Source organism: Triturus cristatus, chromosome 9 (genome assembly GCF_964204655.1).
Source record: "Triturus cristatus chromosome 9, aTriCri1.1, whole genome shotgun sequence".
NCBI lineage: Eukaryota > Metazoa > Chordata > Amphibia > Caudata > Salamandridae > Triturus > Triturus cristatus.
Genome location: NC_140592.1, coordinates 1,143,645,448 through 1,143,658,044, shown reverse-complemented (window position 1 = coordinate 1,143,658,044; position 12,597 = coordinate 1,143,645,448). Strand labels below are relative to the sequence as shown.

Genomic DNA, 12,597 nt, shown 5'->3' with positions numbered 1-12,597 from the left:
GCTGCCACACTGCACTTGATCACTGTGAGACTTTCCAAAGTGCTATAGAATCTAGGTATCAGAAAGCATTGCAATCACAAAGCCATCATCGCAAGATCTGCTCAGAAAGAACCTGCATCTGTACCATGTAATCCAGACGTTTTAAACTCCATTAAATGTCCACCGACCACAGGTGAAGAAATCAATGTATAATGACAGAATACATGCACACTGCTATCATGAAGAATGAGGGTCTATCCATGCATCCCTTCATGTTTGATGCCGTATACCTCAAGCTCTGTGGGGATTTCAAACTTTTACATTTTCTGTTACTTTGATTGGAAAAAATACAACACAAGATGACATTTCTCTGTAACTCAATGTTACGTAAGTTGTCTCAAGGTAATCAATTGACTATGGAGACCTGTAGGAAGGAAGGGAGAAAATGTAACAATTGCGTCTAGAATTAATGATTCAAAAAAATCTAAGTGTAAATAAAAAAAGAAATTCAATGATTCCTTTGATGCAGCTGGAAAAAAAGTAAAATAAAACTGCTCTGACAAGATTCTACCATTAACACAGGGAGGGAGGTAATCCAAGTAAATTCATCAATAAGATCCTTTGACGAATACCAAATGTTCAGACATGCAAGTTGTTGGTTACAAAGGTGGATAGGTTCATTAAGCTATGACAAAAGCAATGATCAGAGTAAACAGAATGGTAGGTTAACTGGGGAACGTGTTAACTTGAGTTCGAGGTTGTATGGGGGCGGGAGCGAAACTGACTTTTGGAACAGTGCAGAGATAAGTACCTAGATTTATCTATACTTCAAAAAAGGCAAAAAGGTCTTCTCAAAAAGGTGACCAACTACTTTACAGAAGAGACACCATAGTTGTGTGCCAGACAATACTGATAATTAGTCCCTATGGGATATTGCATATATTAAATACTGGCTCTTACTGTGCTTATCTGTATTGCTGGGGTCTCATGCATTCCTTCTTCTCCGTCAGACAGGGAGTCTCGGCTTGGAGACCGAGAGGGCGAAAACGACTCCAACTGGCGCAAGTCCAGCATTGATTTCACTGTCATTTCAAGGCTACTAGTGGGCTGGGACCAGCGACCACGCTGCCGAGGTGTCTTATTCATTGTGGTGTCTGAACGCTGCGAAGAAGACGTTTCACTCCCCTTGAGGAGAAAAAGAACCATAAAGTAATTTTCCAGGGTACATTAGCCAGAAGCAAATACTTCTAACGCACTTGACACAACAGACCTCAACAAACCATACTCCAGCCTGCATCAAAGTAGTGAGTCTTACGGAAATACACATTCCAAGCCAACCACAAAGCTACCTAGCTGTACAAAAGGGACTTTAACACAAGTTTCAACTCCTTTCAGCAGGTCCATTTTAAATACCCCCATTTTAGAACAAGATACCTTCATGAGTGTAAAGCAGAAAATTTAGCAATAACCTGAAGATTCTAAACTGTGGAACAGTATACAGATGTAAGAAGAAAAAAAAAGAATGGATCCTTTACATCGAAATTTGACATTACACACGTCCACACTTCCTGAATTCTGATGTATATCCTTTTACATAAGTACTGTAATTGTAAATACCTCTTTGCAATTGATATCAATTACGTGACATCGACTTGCTTAGCACTATCAAAGTGGTTTGCGCTGTTTTAGCAAGCAATGCGGCACAGAGTGTAAAAATAAATAAGACATTCAAGCAAAGCTAAAACCAATAGTTCTACTGTAAACACCTAAAAAGCTTGCGATTCTGCAAAGTTTTAAATAGGCTCTTGCAAGAACACATTGAAGTTGAAATATGAACTCACCCTCTTCATTTCCCAGAAGGAGAGACTTCTGGCAAAAGGTATGGACATCTCTTTCACTTGACCTAAAATAAATGAAAGGAAATTTATACCAAGAGGCACTATGTGTATTCGCTGGTACCTGCACTACTAGATCAGTGACATACCACTTCATCACACGGCCTTGTGGATTTCTCATTTCCAATCTTTTTTTTTTTTTTTGTAAATATTTTTATTAAGAAATTCAAACACAGAACAACGTACATTGGCATTGCATACATCGGTGTCACATTCGCTCATTTCCAATCTTAATCAATTTTTCAGCGCTCCCCCTCTTTAAATGTGATTCCATACTGCATCGCCACGCAAACACCCTGAAGAAGTCAGTGTCCCTTCAGACTCATGCATGAAAAATCCCTACCTATCATGCGAATTATTCTATCAGCCTATGGCGGGGCTGGAGCACCACCTAAACAACTGCTCACCAGGCAGCTCTTCGTCCTCGTTGCCATCCTCTTCACCTTCTTTGTCACTGTCAGAGGACAGCACAGGCACCGGCAGCACAGTAATTGTTTCACGCCTGGAAGAACCATGATGAAAGGCATTGAGTTACTTCTAGTACACTGCATTAAAAACAGCAAGTTAGCAGCAGGCCCACCAGTTCTAGATTTCAAATATGCACCGATACTTAACTCTGACAAGTAGATGGGTGGGTAGATTGCTAATATAAACTGGTACCGAGACACCAAGATGGAATGTGTCAGCAATGAGCAACACAGTCAGTATAGTAAATCTTAATCCATCATCCTACCCTTTCATATACCCTTTTATTTTAAAGAAATCAAGTGAATTGATTTTCATGTCCGTAATCAACAATACAAACAAAGCCAAACAAGGTATCCAAATATTACAATACCACTGCGGTTATGCGTTCCTACAAGCAGCATTACATCATGCATTACAATACTCGTTAAACAGCTCAAAGTATTCCTATCAGTGCCCCCAGATTTTAGAACGTTTATAAGGACAGTTTCTGGGTCTGTAGATAGGTACCTCTAGATTCGTACACCAGTCAATGGCCACCTGACATTTTGATATTTTAGGAGCGTTTGGAGATTTCACAGAATGCAATGTCTCTCTTGGGCAGACTTGTAGCTGTGCCCACCAGTATGCGCTCCCCACAGGCCCCCAACATTCAGTATAGCCAGAAGGGCCACTCTAGGCGATAGTTCCACAGGAATCTCCAGCACCGTAGTGAGAACCCTCAAGATAGCCTGCCAATATTTAGCAATACAAAGACAAAACAAACCCATATTAAAAAAAAGTGGGGGTCTTGGTCTGTACGGCGAAAGCCAGCTGGAGTAGAGAGCCTGCAATCATGCCCTAGATACTAGGGTCCCTACAGTGCGCATCATTCAGTGGTCTTACCCAGTTTTCCCATTTTGGTTTGAGGACTGCAAACATATTGATGCATTAGTCACTACTGCCTAGTATATTTGGGAAATCCCACTTTTCCACAATTATTGCATTAGGTGTTTAACCTCGATTGAGATGCATTCTGGGAGGGATAATAGCTTGGTCTGGTAGCCAACAGGAGCATGGCGCAACTGTAAATATTTAAGAAATTGGGTTCTAGGTGAGGGGGAAATGAAGCCAGCAGCAGTTCCTGAAATGATTAAATACTCTACCCCTGCCACACAGCCCCCAAGTTAGTAATAACAATCCTGTCCCACTTGGTAAAACCCTCCAGTTGTGCAGTGTGCCTGAGCCATTTTCCCTGCCATAACAGAGTTTGCTTTGTAGGTCTCTATTCCCAGTCAGACACTGCGTCGACCACCAGGTCAGAAAATACCCTAGTAACTTCTAGGCTATGTTGAAGAATGGACCAGCACCTCACCTCCCTCAAGCGAGCTATGGGTTCTATGCCAAAGAAGAGAGGTGACAAAGGGCATCCTTGCCTAGTACCTCTGTGGATAGGGAAGCATCGTAGAGTATGCCATTAATCTGCACTTGAGCAAATGGCTCCAAATAAAGTAGTTTAACCTAGCTCTGAAAGCAAGGTCCAATTTCCATGCATTCAAGGACTTTACTTAGGAAGGACCATTTGATAGTCTAATGCTTTCTGGAAGTAAACAACGAGAAGGGCACAGGGTCATGCATGCAGTAGAGGCAAGCGAGTGCTACTTGTATTCGGTGGATGAAATGACAGGTACTGCAGACCGGCACAAGGTCACATTGGTCTTGATTAATAAGGATGGGTAAAACCCGAATTTATTTATTTATTTATTTATTTATTTAAGGATTTGTAAAGCACCTGGTGACCCGAAGGCATCCCCGCGCTGTAAGAGCTAGAATTAGTCAAGAGGGGAGAGAGGACTTATTTTGGGAAAAGTAAAGTTTTAAGTTGCTTGCGAAAACGCAGGTAGCAAGGTTCCAACCGCAGACTGCGGGGGAGCGAGTTCCAGCGAGTGGACGCCTTAACGGAAAAGCGACGGCCTCCAGCACGCACCCTCCTAAACCTGGGGACAGTCGCAAGTCACTCATTGTCCGAGCGTAAAGATCTCGGTGCTTTGTAAGGGGTTACCATATCTCCCAGGATCAATGGACCTTGTCCATTGAGAAGCTTGTGAGCGATGCACATTGCCTTGAACTCGATCCTTTCTCGGACTGGTAACCAATGCAGAGCCTTGAGCGCAGGTCTAGCAGAGGTTCTGGAGGGGAGACCCATCAGCATCCGCCGCGTTTTGAGCTGGTTGGCCCGGTCCTTCGTGAGTATCTTAATATCCATGTTAATCAGCGATATGAGCCAGTTAGAGGGAAACTGGTCTAAAGGTCACCCAGCTTCATGAAAGACTACGATCGTGGCTAGGTCGAGTTCTGAGGGGTATGTGCCCTTATCTTCAGCTCTATATACAGGTCTAGAAGTTAGGAAGTCAGTATTTCATGGAATTTACAATAGTAGACGAGATGGTGTCAATTACCTCCTCCTCCATTGTGAGGGCTACATCTAGTTCCTTTATTTGGGATAATAGTAGCAACAGGAGGGAGATGGTCAGCAAATATTGTTGACCTGATCTGCTCTCTCAAGGAGAGGGATTATTTAATATAGACCAAATTTGCAGTAATTGGCAAACGCTGCCATAACATCAATGGATTGGTACTCTATTTTGCCAATATGGTCCAGGATTCTGGGGACTATTCTGGAGGTAATCTCTCTGGTAGCCAACCAGTAGAATAATTTACCAGATTTATCCTCCTGTTCATAAACCCAGGCATTGATGTTCCAGTTTCAGGATCCGATTGTGGCCTTCGCAGCAGCCTATTGTGTGCCCATGGAGGTGACTGATCCAAGATTAGTATCAAAGTAGACCTGGAGTTCCACAGCCTGATAATCTGAGCATTTATTATCCACTAGGCATCATGCATTGAGATGAAAGATGGACCGCTGGGTTGTAGCAATGTCCCCGAAATGGGCAAGGATCGAGAGGTGATCAGAGACACCTCTCAATAAGATTTTAGCTACCATGGTGTGGAGACCATCAGGTGTGGGAAGGAGCAGGAGATCGATGCAGGAGTGTGTCCTGGGCACAACAGAAGTGTGTGTATTCCTTACCTCGTGGATTCCTCAAGTAAAATATTGCAGAGTTCCAGTCTGGGCATCCATGCCGTTAGCAGTTTTGCCCAATCTACTCGGCATGGCAACCCTGGTTGAGTCATCGATGGGCGAAGCACTGAAGTGTCCCCCTATGATGGTAATATCTTGGGGGAATTCAGCACAGTGGTTTTACATGCTTCAAAAGAAGATTTGGGCATTTGGGGTGGGACAGGCGCACACAGGAAGTTATATTGCATCCTTTCAAGGATGCCTTCCACTCTGATATACCTGCATTTGGGGATCAAACTTGGTTGCAGAGACTACTAGGGGGAAAAGTACCTGTTTAGGAGTATTGCCACTCCTCGAACACCTCTAGTGAACCCCGCATAGCAGTAGCGGTGTACAAAAGGATACTTCAAGCCCAGTATGAAACCTCCATCACTGCCCTGAGGAGCGAGTCGGTAAATGCTGGAATCAAGATATTTGGTGGAGAATGTCGAGGAGGGGTGGTGTGCTTTGAACGCTGAGGAATGGATTACCCTAATTAGATTTTCCTAAAGACTATCGAGAATACATTTGGAAACCAGCCCCGTTAGATGCCTAGTGAATTAAGATGGCCTTGATGCTGCTATCCTTATCAATCCAAATAAATGACTAATTGCCACCACTCAAATTAATTTTATATTTCACTATACTAATTCAACACTAATTGTTTATGGGTTCCGGAGTAGCTTGCTACTCACCGAAAAAGTGCTTCGATACCTTGTCTGGGGCAGTAAGCGCTATATAGATGCAATTACAATACAATACATACTATGATTCTTATCCTCTTAGGGGCCACTGCATTACTTCAGGATAGGAAAGTCCATTCATTTATACAATGAATAGAACATTAGAATTTAAAAAACACGCGTTTGAAACTACGGATTGAAAAGGTGATTACTTCTGCCACGTGCTCTGCAACATAATTCCATATGAGAGAGCCCAAAACGATGAACTGCTTGCCTCCCATTGCTGTGAATCTAAAGGTAATCCGTCTGCACCTAGGTATAGTTTGAGACCATAAAAGGAGGGTGGCAACAGACAAGAGTACAAATTTATTGTGCAAATGTTTTGGCTGAACTCCTTCACAACATTTAAAGAAAATATTCATCCAATTTCATTCAAATTAACATTCCACAGGAAGTAAGTGAAAACTCCTCATTGCCTCTGTACCCAATTCTGTTTAGGTATTTAGCCGACAGTCATTGAGATTCCACACACAAACTAAACGTTTAAGCACATATTTGCTCCCCTTCTCTTATAACTTTTTATTTAAATGCCGTAGGTTGCAAGGGATCTGGGGTACACCTTTTGAATTGGACCAATATTTTGTTCAACAAAATGTTCTTCCTCAAGCCTATAAATTCCTTGCTGGACTTGAGACCATAGGCCTGGTTTGAGCTACAAACCTCACGTTTGTGGGGTTTGAAGGCATAGGGTAAACATTAGACGCACCATGCTCATACCAGTCAGTGGCACTGTGTCAGGAGTCAGAGGAAGCCAAACATCTGGGCGCCGGAGTCCAGTGCGGGACTGGATTGTTAAGAGAAAATGCCTGTGGCGCTCCCCATTTAAGAGCAGAAGTCAGACTGAGGGGCGTTGGTTAATTCCTATAGGAAAAGTCTTATATTGGGCCAGGCATGGAAGAGAGCCGAGAGCAAGGTACCTCTTTTTCAGCCTTGACATTGTACCACGGTTCCTTGTCAGGAGGATAGGACTACAGCTGATTATGCAACGACTGATGTCTTGCTCCTCTACAACCTAGGCACAATCATTTTACCACATTAATCCTGCAAGGCTTTTTAAATCACTACGGGTGGTTCAATCTGTAATTTATTTACATGGAAAGTCTATGGTGCAAATGGAGTGACGATTTCAGAACACAAGTGTGAAGACATTAATGCCCAGAACTAGATAATGTCTAGAGAAAAAAAAGGTTGTAAAGTGTCATTGGTATATGTTAATGAAATGAACGGAGATCCACACAATTAAGTTACTGACTTCTATCCCAGAGATGAATGGCTTTCAGGAATTTTAAAAATATATCAGACAAGGAAAGGGTACTAGAGAAGCGATAAACACAGAACAGTTTAATGGCAGCAGTTCCTCATTGGAGGGCTCAGTATTGCAAACTATGAGGGAGTATAAAACAAAAGGGATGAATACAACCTACACGGAAGCTACAATAGTATCAATGTGCTGTGTCCAAACAGGATACTTTCTTAGAGTCACGTTGAAAGTGTGCATAATTCTCTGAGGCCTGTCATCGAGCACACTTTTCGGCTCTCTGATCCCAGAAACCGTGTCAAACAATCTCAGTGGCCAGAATTCACACCGCTTTCTTTCTGGCCATGCCGGCTGCTCTAATAGCACAGGTCACTATTTAGTAAATGGCAAAGCCCAATAGTGTGAAACTCGGCACCAGTAGAGTTCTAACAAGAATCTGCATTCTACTACTTCGACTGCAGGGCAGGCACAACCCAGCCAGGACCACATGTCCAAATCACAGTGAATGGGGCACCAAATGTAATCAACCAAACATGACAAAACAAATAATTAAACTTGAAATTTGGACTGCAAAAAAACATCGAGTACAAACAAAACAGCAACTTCTGAATTGCCATCTTAACTGCTGAAAACATTAAAAATTCTTGTTAATGTGTATTTAATAATGTTTAAAATGTTAAAACGTCTACATCCATTGCCAACCTATATGAATGACTAAACCTATAGTCCAACACAATGTAATCTTTCTTCTATGAACTTCAATCAAAAGTAAGCTTTGCCTTCAATGCCCTACTTCCAAGGAACAATATTTTGAAACAGACCGGTGACAACATTTTTGGAAGATCTAAGTGGACTTAAAGCGTGTACCAAATGTGAATTAGGTGTCCAAAAACTGCACTTCGAATTTGTATTATAAAATACTTGCCATGCCAGTCATGTTTCTGATGCAGTACATGGTAGCATACTCCAAGATAATCAATAAAATAGTTTAGTGGGTTAGTGCACCTGCTGTATCAAGGCACACTCTGGAATCTCAAACGTTGACTTTTGCTCACATGCAAATGTCAATAAAATGGTAACACATACTTTGGGTACTCGTAGCACCAGTCAGGTATACAATTTACCTCGAATATTAAAATTAATATCGCAGGTATCCTTGAGTCACATCTGCTTATTGGATACCTCTATTTTTGGCCAATACGGTTCACCTGCAGCACTTCAGGCTATGTCAAATGCCACACGCTCCAATTCAAAACATATTACTTCACGCAGTTAACTTCAGATAAATGCCCACAAAAAGTAATGCAAAATTATACATGTACACTCAAAACCGATCACCAATATTTTTGCAATGTCGTGTATTTATGTATCCAAGATTGAAACAATTTAAACTCCTAAGGCCACTTTTCTTTGTGGATAAAAAGAATCCAAATTCAGCATCTCTCTGCTGATCACCTTAGTTTTCCAAAGATGAAATTAGAGTGTTACACAGATTGACCATCTACTCCGATGTTAACTGGTCTGTACCTGCTATTTGCCATTTCTACTCCTTACCTGACCCCCGTTGTCTTGTGTGCTGGCGATTTCTCTGTAAGTTTCACTCTCTGCTTCATCTCAGACCATCGCTGGCGCATTTTGATGGTCATCTCCGAGCTCAATCGCCAGATAAAGATACAGCTGGAATAGGGATAAGAGAAGGTTTGTGAAGTAATTGCCGAAGATGGTCATTTTATTTGTAGCCATGAGCCAGCCAAGAAATGTGCTCTTTGACATTGTATGGGGACAACAAAGCAACAATTCTGGTTTAAATTTAGATCCCAGCACATTGGAAATCATTAAACTAGAACTATGACACGTATTAGTTACAATGTTAGACGTCATATCACTTATCGTTTATCATACCAGGCAACTTCACTTAATGTAAATAACAATACCCATGTTTTATGATGGACTGCTAAGCTTGGCCATCTATGGAGGAGAACGGCACTATACATTTAAAGACAAACAGTCTGGGTTCAACCTTCCCCATCTGCCACTGGCAACAGTGTGGGCCGGCAATAATTTAAACTGGAGTCCGAGTCTTTGGTGGAAAAATACACAGGTTCTAAAGATCAAGTTGATGAGCCACGAGTTGAGTACTAGGACTCGAAAATCTGGCAGTAGTTAGTTTTTAATGGCATTGTTCAGATATCCATAAACAATACTAAACAAGTTTCTCAGTTTTGTTATTGATGAAGTTTGTATTCCTAGTCCTTAAACTAAAGCTAAATGAAAAATACAGGATCATTTGATGCAGTACTTACAATCTAGCCATGGTTCAGCGTCTCGAAAATATCCATTAAGTTATCCTAGATAGTCCTCTCTTAAGTCCGCTTATAGAAAACGCAGTGCCCTTTCACGACTAACCCTCAACACAATACATTAGGTCGTCTATGACATTCCTCTCTGTCACTGATCTCCCAATTGAGATACAACACTAAGTATCTTCTGCTCTCTCCTTCACCAGATAAGCAAAGCTTCAACGAAAAACTGTAGGGACCAGGCTGCCCTAACCTCAAATAGATCAAACCCCTCGGGGAGTATGAAGCAGCATTACGTCCTACATGGAAGAGCGCTCTCTGAGGTAGCAGGGTGTAGAGGAACTTGGAAGGCAACTACCATGGCAGACAACTACCTTGGCAGACATTCATTGCACAAGGAAGAAAGTGGCATGCTGATGAATTGCTTTGCTTGCTGAAACATTGAACCACAGAGCGGCATAGAGTGAATGCCTGCAGTTATGCAAACCGGTGTCCTTTTCTAAACTCTGTCTGAATGAAGTGGATATTATTCATTTACAACATAAAGATTGGTAGAATGGGTCCTTAGAATGGGTCCTTAATGCGTTTTACAGTGATGCCCAGCAGCATTACATTAATGGCCCTGCTGAACTCCCAGCAGGTAGGATAGGCCCCTAGGCATCCACTGTGCATTGTACAGGAAGGCCAACCATCATTCCATTAATGTCACTACTTAAGTCCTGTAGGGCTTTACAATTAAACAAATAACCATTACTTAGTGTGAGAAGTTGGTTTGGTATATGGTGCACACTTATGTAAGTGGACACCCAGCACCAATCCAGACGACCCTTATGGTGATTTTAGTGGTCTTAAGCAACCTTAGAAAGCTCTCCAAGTGGTAGCTGTGGAGAGCAGCCTGCAGGCATAGTCCAGAAGGAGTGTAAAGCAGCTTGATTTAACAGAACATAATCGTATTGGTATAGATTTAGAAAAAGAACCACACCATGTATTTATAAACACATGCAGATGTATCCTAGCCGGAGATATACACAATGCCCGCAATACTCTGTAATAAAAACAGGTAAGTAGCACGAATACACAGTGGAAGTCAGGGGGAGACCAAACCATATACTAAAATAGCGGTATGCGAACCACGACTCAAGTCAAGACTATACCCACCAGAGGTAAGTAACCAGGAACCCCACGGAGGCCGTGTGCATTGTGGGAACACGACCGCAGGCTCAATACAAGTCAATTGGTAAGTCGCTGTTACAATTTTAAAAAGGGCCCTTCCCAGCAGACACAGAAGAAACCCTGTGGAAGACAGAACATCGGAGAGCCACCCCACCCGTGGCTACCCTAGGAACCAGGATACCTACACCAGGTAAGCCGGGTGCACAGGTGTGAAGTGGCGTCGGAAACAGCCGAACTCCATGGAGGACTTCAGAAAGAGGCCGCTGCTGGAGAAGGAGAAAGTGTCCGGTGGAACCCAAAGGTGGATTCAAGATGAGAGGTACCTGAAAGCAGAAGGGATAGTGTCTATGCCACTCAGGAATGGCCGGGGGCACGGAAGACTAATGCCCACTGCTGTCGGGAGTTGCAAGAGAGTTGAGGGTGACCTTGGAGCTGTAGCTGGGAGGACCAGGCGACGCTGTGGAAGAACAGGAGCCGTTCATGAGCTGTCCAAAGTCAAAAGTCGAGAGTTGAAGAATTGGAGTCTGTCGGAGCACCAACAAGCCTTGGCAACTGTAAACATAGAAAGCGAAGAAGGTGCAGTGTGGGGACTAACAAAGTCCAGGTGACTCACCACAAGCAGGGGAGTCTGGCCAGACCCGAGCAATCGGGGGAGCCCACAGAAATCAAAGAAGACCCTCAAGAGGACCTACAGGCCTGAGGCACTGGAGTCACATGAGGACCTCGAGCAGCTCACCAAAAATGCAGGCTCATTGTTCAAGTGATGAGGTGAGGACGAAGATCTTGGCCACAGGAGATGCTTGAGGTTGGGGCGACTTGGATCCCGAAGATCTTGGAGGATCTTGCAAGCATTTGCAACAGCAAGTCAACGCGGTTCAGTTCCTGCAGCTCCGACGAGGGATCCTGGCCTCAAACTCGGTGAGAGGACAGGGCAGGCCTCGAGGGATGTGAAGATCCACCACCTGTGTTGCTGAGCCTTTCAGAGTATGTAGGAGCCCAGGATCAGCAAACTGGTCAGCTTTGTTGCGGTGCCTACAGATGCAGGGAAGGGACTCCTTCACTTAAAGGGAGATTCCTTCAGGTGTCTTGGATGTCTACAGGCCTTGTAAGGTTCCTGTATGGGGCACAGGAACAGACGTTGCAGCAGACTTGCAGGACGACGAGACCAGTAGCAGCAGGAGTCTTCCCGGTTGCAGTCTCAGAGCCTAGAGCAAGGTCCAGTGAAGTCCAGAGTGCCCAGACAGTCAAAGAAGTGGTATCTGGAAATGAATCGTATCCCACGACAAATCTAGGGACCCACTTGCAGGTAAGCCCTTAAGTACCCTAATGAAAGGGTTGGGACGATTCAGGGTTCCCTCTCCCAGGGGAGTGGTCAGACAGTGAGGAGGATACTCCCATGTCCTTTGTCCAGTTTCGTGCCAGAGCTGGAGTCAATGGCTCCTTGAGCTGGTTTGAACTGGACTACGCAAAAAGGCCACCAAATGTGCCCCTCAAGCAGATTGAGTGGTGCTGGCAAACCCTCCCACCCAGCCCCAATACACTAAACCCTGTCGGGGAGGTGGTCACACCTCCCTGTGACAGAATACCCATTGTTCTGCCTTCCCCTACTCGAGCTTGGCTCCTCAGCAGGAGGGCAGGTTCGTGTCTCTGGTCAGCAGCAGCCGTGTTGTGCTGTCTGGGCCAA

The 12,597-nt window shown here is 43.7% G+C and overlaps 1 protein-coding gene across 3 annotated transcripts in view; it reads right to left on the bottom strand.

The window, feature by feature from the left end:
- Positions 1-12,597, bottom strand: part of MAPKBP1 (mitogen-activated protein kinase binding protein 1) — a 953,926-nt gene that overhangs the window by 145,653 nt on the left and 795,676 nt on the right. For all 3 annotated transcript variants that reach the window (XM_085627077.1, XM_085627078.1, XM_085627079.1), the window contains exons 20-23: positions 8,995-9,117; positions 2,282-2,376; positions 1,821-1,882; positions 940-1,164 (exon numbers count right to left, since the gene is read on the bottom strand). In XM_085627077.1, coding sequence (XP_085483203.1) covers positions 940-1,164; positions 1,821-1,882; positions 2,282-2,376; positions 8,995-9,117 — 505 coding nt within the window. The remainder of the gene's footprint in view (positions 1-939; positions 1,165-1,820; positions 1,883-2,281; positions 2,377-8,994; positions 9,118-12,597) is intronic.